This window comes from Arachis ipaensis, chromosome B9 (genome assembly GCF_059453495.1).
Source record: "Arachis ipaensis isolate K30076 ecotype BB chromosome B9, ASM5945349v1, whole genome shotgun sequence".
In the NCBI taxonomy this organism is placed as follows: domain Eukaryota; kingdom Viridiplantae; phylum Streptophyta; class Magnoliopsida; order Fabales; family Fabaceae; genus Arachis; species Arachis ipaensis.
The window spans coordinates 152,242,257-152,249,707 of NC_142444.1; the positions used below are offsets into that span (position 1 = coordinate 152,242,257).

Sequence of the window (7,451 nt, forward strand, 5' to 3'; positions counted from 1 at the left end):
TAGATAAGCAAATTTCAATAACTAATGAACCTAGTCATTCCTCTTATAAAGCAAAGTTTTCCAGCGGTATCAATTTTGAAGGACAAGCTATATATTTTTCCATACAAGAGAATATCACATAATATCATCAGATATAATAATATATGAATTGACAAAATAGAGAAAAATTCTTGTGGCGAAGAATACTCATTATTTACTTAAATTCAATCAAGTTGGTCTAGTAGCTTATTAATACAATAGAAACCTTTAAAAGAAAGAAAATAAAATAAGTTGTTCACCTAGCATTTCTCTCTATATATATACATAAAAGAGGAAAGTAAATCCACTTTAACTACTCACAGCTATTTCAAAAACTAAATGAAGAGACACAGAATCCAAAATTATTAATAGTTATAAACAAATTAAACATAAATTGATCTAGCATGACAAATAAAAAAATACCATCTTGAATATTACCTATTCTGTCCAAAAGTCACTCTAATTTGTTCTAAATGAAAAGTTAAATTTTCATTCAAAAAGAAAAAAGGGTAAGCTTTGGGGTTGAGTCTCTCTATCTCTGAATAACATACATAAGACATCTTTATAATCTCATATGTCCAATCATGCTCATCCATATCCAGATCCAAATAATTTATACATATATACATAATGGAGTTTTATTAAACATAATCATTACATATTTATAGTTTTGGAAAAAATTCAAGTGTACCTAAAACACCGGTATTCCAGTTATTTTAACCGTTGATTTTAATTAATATATATTATATATATTTTTTATAATTAAGATAAACGGTTAAAACAACTAGAACACTAAAAACTCTTCCTATAGTTTTAGCCAGGCACTCAGTTAACATATACATAGTCATATTCAAATAAACTGCATAATCCACATCCATGCAAGTGTTTTTTCCAACCAATCTCACTCATCTTTGCATCAAATTAGAGTAATAATTTGAGTAAACAAGTGACACCTTCACTTATCTACATGATTATATCCTTTCCTTTGAATTTAAAATACTAACAAAAAAATATATAATGATTCCTTAAGTGTAGAGAAATTAATCCATCAATTTATATCATGTTTCAAAGGTGTCTATACTAGTATAAGAGGAAATGAAGACACAAAGCAAGTATCTAATTGGTAAGATAAATGAAGTCCTGTTTTGTTTTGAAATTTTTCTATTTTTAATTTTGTGTTTTGATTTTTTTTCTTTCTTGTCTTTCCTTTTTTAATATTTAATGATAAAAAAATCTGGTGTTCATTGTTTTATTCACAAAAATCTAAAATCAGGAACCAAAATACAGAGAGTATAGGCAAGAATTTAACCCTAAAAGACTCAAAGCATGCCAAATTTATTGAAGGCAGGAAAGTTGAAAATATAGCTGTGAAATCATGTATAGTAGCAAACTCTAAAACAAAAGATAGGAATGGAATTGTAAATTGTGTTACATACGTAGATTAGTGTCATATTAAGCAAAAATTAGAAGTGACCATCAATGAAAATTTTCCACCCCCTTCATCAAGGAAAATTTCACCGCAATCAACACATGTCCAAAAAGGAAATTATTCTTATTCCCCCTACCTCATCTTGTAAACTACCTAATGCTATCAAAACCTTCTATGGAAAACTACTATAAATCCCAGAAAACATAACCTATATTAATAAAAAAGCCATGATAATCCAATTCAAAATGTAATTGGCTGTTTGAGAAATAGTAAAATTAACAGTAAGAACAACTTTTCTGTATTAGAAACATTAATCACACATATCTATCCTATTTAGGTATATTAAATTGCAATATTTCTCTTCTCTAGCCTTTCAAATATAAGGGTATTAATTGACTTAAAGAGGAACATATATACAAAAGAACTTTTCAAGAAAAAATTTCTAGCTATTCCAGCAGAGTGTGATATAAGACGAAGAAAATACATAGAAGAAAACTCAAGCATCAATCTGATTATATTGACAAGATTCCATGTTTAGCTTCTGAAGCATTTGAAAATATAAGTCTTCCAAGCTTCAATTATCAGCCTACTAGATGCTGGTAAAGCTAAAATACCCTATGGAAGAGATATTTAGAAAACATATAGATAAAACAACACCAAGCTATCTGCTAAACTATAATTAATACTCTCATTTTATTCCTTTTTTCCAAAACAGAAACATTCTTACATTCTTGGGCAGCACATAAATGAACAAGAAAGAGTTTCCCAATAGGGAGAGCAGAAATAGTTTCAAGTTTCTTTATGGGGGAAAAAGGATGAATAATATACAAAGCCGTTACACAAAAGTCAGTACAGACAATATCTAATATTTGAAAAAAAGTAAAAAACTTAGATATTACATCATAAAATATTTCAGGTATTTCAGCCACCTAGTATTTAAATACAGGGAACAAAAAATCTCAGCATACCCTAATCACCCAGTATTTAAATACAGGGAACAAAACCTTAGCAAAGCCTAACCATTGTGCAACGCCCACCTGAGTTTCCAAATTAACAATTTTAAACACTACAGGCAGGAAGGACAATTAATGATTTTCCAAAGTTCCCCTGTTACTTTCAACCAAATAAACCACAACATACTGAAAGACAGTAATGGAAAAAAAAGAAAGAAAGAGGGGAAAAAAGAGGAGCACCATACAGACAGATAATGCAATTGCCATAAAAGTTGCAAGACTGTGGACCTAGTTAAAGCCAGCGCCGATTTCCTTCCGTTTCAGTTCTAAAGCGATGCGTTCGTTCTCAAGCTTCATCCTTTCATTTTCCAGACTCAGTTTCTCCAACTCCCGGTCCTTCTTCTTACTAAACCTCTGCCACTTTAATCTCTGTTTCTCTAGTTCCAACATCTCAACCTGTATCTGTAGCTTTTGTTCTTCAAGCTGAAGCGAGCGAGATTCAAACCATTGCTTCTGAAACCAAGCTGTTCGCACGCTTTCGGGTAAACCTTGATTCACATCGGATTGGACCATCTGTCCATGGGGATAAGAACTTTTGCTGTAGTGCTGACAATTTAAAGAGTTACCAAAACTAGTAGAATCTTCTTGGCAGTGTCCTTGTTTCAATTTCTTCATAGACCCATATGCTCCTCTACTATCTCCATGGGAAGTATAGTTCTCTTCGAAGTCATCATGATCATCGAATTCGGCATCTTGATCATCTTCGTCATGATCATCATGATGGGACTTTCTCAAATCATCATTATCATGATCATCCCTATTTCGAAGTGCTAACTGCAGTGATCGCTGCAGCGCAGGATCATGGGGTAAATGCAGCCTATTACCATTATGGTAAGAACACATCTCTTCATAGAAGAGGTGTTTCGAGCTTAATATTTTCCGAACATCATCCTTTTCCTTCTCAGAAAGATAATCTATTACATCCAAAAGTGTGGGATTCTCAACAACCTGACAAGAAGTGCCCCTTCCAAGCATATCATTAAGCTTCTTATACCTTTTATTAAGATCATTAAACTTATCCTCACACTGCTGAGGAGAAACATGATAACCCCTTTCGGCCATGACCTTAGAAACAGACTTCCACTTACCTTTCTTCTGTAGGACGGCAAATCTCCTTCTTCCTCCACCACCGCCATCCGAACTTCCATCCTCTCCTATGTAAGAAACAGCTGTTATGAGAAGCCTTACCATCTTATCGGTCCACTTCACTCGCTGCCAAGGCGATCCCTTTTTCCCTCTACCAGCTTCATGGTGACCATCACCACCTTCTTCATTAAAGCTCGGCTCATCTTCCTCGCTTGCCGAGTTTTTGCTTCTTTCTCCCTTACCAAAGTCTGTCAGCGAAATGGTTTGATCACAGCCCTGTAAGTTCCCCATTGTAAGTGGAAAACCCTCATGAACCGAGGACCCTTGCCGCGGAAGATTTTGATGTTGTTGATGCATGGTATGAGGATGCTGTCCCTGGTGATGAACCCGAATCGAACCGGGCAAATCAAAACCACCAAAAGAAGCCCCACCTTGCATCAAACCTCCCTGTGACAAATTTCCTTCCATTTCTTCTCCCAAACAACAATCTCAGATCACACCAATAACCCCATTATACCTCAAATCCTACTTCATGCCCAATTCTTTAGAAGTTCCTTTCAATTAATATGCAGATCAAATCATACAAAATACCATGTATATTCAATTCCAAATCTATTATCCCTCTAGTAGATCTTCAGGCAAAAGAAACCCTCAATCTATTATCCCAAAATATAATCTCAGATAAACCAATATTCCCTATCAACAAACTCACATGGCAACAAAGCAAGGGGCTTCAACTCATAAATAGCATCCCAAGAAGTAAAGACTAAAAAGGGAATGCTCAAAACACAGTAACATGAGAATAACTAGAAGCAAGAACTGAAGAACATAACAAGGGAAGCCCAAGCTTACTTATCTGCAATGAACAGCACCACCCCAGAAGCAAAGAAATGAGCTTTTTGCAACCAACCGCAGAATCCGGAGCTGAAGATCACAAGAAGAATCTCCTATCACAAGTAGGAGACATTAAAGGACAGCGAAAAAACTTAAAAAGAACCCTAGCGAAAAAAGTGGGACACAAGATACTCCTTTTTTTTTTTTTTGTTCAGATGAATTGTATAATTCCTAATCTAGATATATCACATAACATATTCATATACTTTTCACACATTGACCACACGTTACAGAAATAGCTAAGAGATTTTTTCTTTGTTGGAGAACAAGAAGAAGATGGACAACATGAGAAAAAGCGTGTGCTTTCTCAGTTATCACTTATATGAATTTAGTTTCTACCTATTATTAAAATTAAAGTACTTATTTTGTATCACATCTACAAAATAATTAATCTTCTTGATTAATTCACTTACTCGCTTAATTAAGTATCAGATAATAATTACTTGACCAATAATAAATGTTCAAAAAAAATTAAAAAGATTTGCAAAAATTAATTTGTATTAAAAAATAAAAGAAGCAGAAAAAATTGGAAAAGTGGGTCTTGTGGCAAGCTCGTTTGATAGTTGCACATCCGTAAGAAGACGCCAAATGAAAGAACCTTTAACAGGTTCAATGTATGCTAAGATCCTGTGGGGTCCACCCAACCAAAGTTGATGTCACAATTGAATACTCCTAAACCGTATATAATTGGAGATAATGCCAAGCACATCATAGTCGGCACAATTTAATACAAATTTTCATGCTTTAATTTAATCTTTAATCCTTCTTTTTCTTGCAACTTGGCGGTCTAATTGAGGCAGATCTATCTAACTAAGCACAAAGAACAAGTTCAGGTTCATGCATCTTATGTCTTTTTAATTTAATTAATTAGTAATTTAATATATCCACTCTCCAATATATCATGAAAGGGCCCTCTGTTTTTTCCAGCAAAATAGTAACTTGTCAATATAGTATAGTAGTATTGGAGTAGAGTGTGGGTGAACATAGGGTTTTAAAAGTAATCTTCACTGATTTCTAGATAATGACAAATGTGTCACATTTTATTATATATAGTTGAGAACAATATAGAATGTACAAGTTGAAATATATTATTATATTTATAACCCATATATACAGTAATACACAATGAGTATTGGAAATGTGCAAGGAATCATGTGGGGCTCAATTATACAAAGTTTGCTGACTCAGTGACTCTTGGAATGATTCATTGCCCATACGTTTATGAAATTTGTATAATTGGAACATTATATCGGAAGGTGGCTATTCTGATAAAGTTGTCAGTTTTAACTTTTTGTAAAGACGTTTTTTATTTTGTAGTTGTTATTGATTTAAAAGCGTATCTCTAAAAATGTTGTTTAAAGAAAAAATGTTACCTTTAATCGTTAATTTGGTTCTGATACCAATTTTTCAATTTTAATTTTTTCATTAATTTCTATTAACTCTTCATATTTTACTTCGAATAAGTTTATAATTTGTATAGATTCAATTGGTAGTACTTTATTTAAAGGATTTTGATAAAAATAATTTGCAACTTCATAATCTAAAGTATTGACCATTTCTACTATTTCTCTTGTATTTGTTATATGATCATTTATTACTAGTCATTGATGTATATTTATAATTCTGACTTCATATTTATAGTTTTTTAATTCTTTTTTAATTTCTATCGTAATTATGATATTCTTTTTTGCATTGATTATTGTATATAAAATCTTTTATCTGTTTGTCTTTTTCTTTAATATAATTTCTCAAATCTTCAAAAACTTCTTTTATTTCTACACTTTCTCTTGTTTCTAAATATCTTTCTAATTTTTCAACTTCATTCTCCATTTTTTCTTTCAACAGCTTTAATTCTTTTAAGTCATAATATGGTTTTTCAGGCATTTATAAATTTTTTAAGTTTAATTCCAACTTGTTTATATTTATTCTTATTTCTATCCTTTTATTATAAGATCATCAATTTCGATCTGAAGATTATTTAATTCCCTTTTATACTCCTCTATTTTACTTTTTAATTTTTTCGCCGTTTTTCTTTTTATTTTATTTTCTGATTTTTCAATCTTTTTATGCTTCATTATTTATTTTAGAATTTCTGCAAACTCTATCATCGATTCATCACTATTTTCTAGAGACTCTATTAATTTTTCTAGCTCTTCAACTTCTCTTTTTAACTTGTCATAGATTATTTTTAGAGCTTCAAATGCTCTTTGATTTATTTCAGAAAACTGTAAATAATTCAAACGAAAAAGCTCTTGTTTCTTGTCTTGATATGTTACATATATTTCTTCTTTATTTATTGTCATAATTTAGTATTTAGGGTTTCATTTAATTTTTCGACCTTTTTTGTTAATTCTTTTATTTCAGAATTTTCTTCTTTAATTTTTAACTTAGATAAACTTAAAGGGCTATTAATTTTAGATTCTCTTATTTGAAAATTCGATGAAACCAATTTCTCTTATGGTTCTTTTAGTAATAAAACTGGGTTTTCAATAACTTTATATTTTAATATTTCTGTTTTTACAATTTTCTGAAATAATTCATCGACATAAATTCTTTCTCTGTTTTTAAATATTATACTATGATGGCTATTTGTTAAAGCATAATTTATTGCATATGTAATTGAAAATGGTTCATCATTTTGTTCCATTAAATTCTTTCTGTGAAATTTATAAGCCAAACTTATAGATCTTCCAAGATTTTCAGTTGATAAAGGTATAGCATATCCAAGATGGGCATTAAATTTTACATTTACGTTTGCCAAATTTCCATGAACAATTCCAATTATTTGATCTATTGGGTCATCAGTAATTCTTTTGTCACAGATTGCTAAACTTATTGGTGAATTAATTCCTTTCATATATGTAGATTTGATTAAGACTTGTATGGTACTAATATGAATCCATCCAATTTTAGATCTTTTTTGTTGATCCTTAATTTTCTCGATCTGTTTACTCAATTCTTCATCATTTATCAAAGCTATTTCAAGTTCTCCATTGGCAGATTTTATCTTT

The 7,451-nt window shown here is 31.1% G+C and overlaps 1 protein-coding gene across 1 annotated transcript; it reads right to left on the bottom strand.

The window, feature by feature from the left end:
* Positions 1 to 2,241: 2,241 nt before the first annotated feature.
* Positions 2,242 to 4,985, bottom strand: LOC107618414 (uncharacterized). Its single transcript, XM_016320470.3, has one exon. It carries the CDS (start codon positions 4,012 to 4,014, stop codon positions 2,689 to 2,691), a length of 1,326 nt encoding a protein of 441 aa, XP_016175956.1. The 5' UTR covers positions 4,015 to 4,985; the 3' UTR covers positions 2,242 to 2,688.
* Between the last annotated feature and the right edge of the window lie 2,466 nt (positions 4,986 to 7,451).

Coding starts and splice junctions, on each gene's coding strand:
- LOC107618414 (XM_016320470.3), bottom strand. CDS start 4,014: ATGGAAGGAAATTTGTCACAGGGAGGTTTGATGCAAGGTGGGGCTTCT.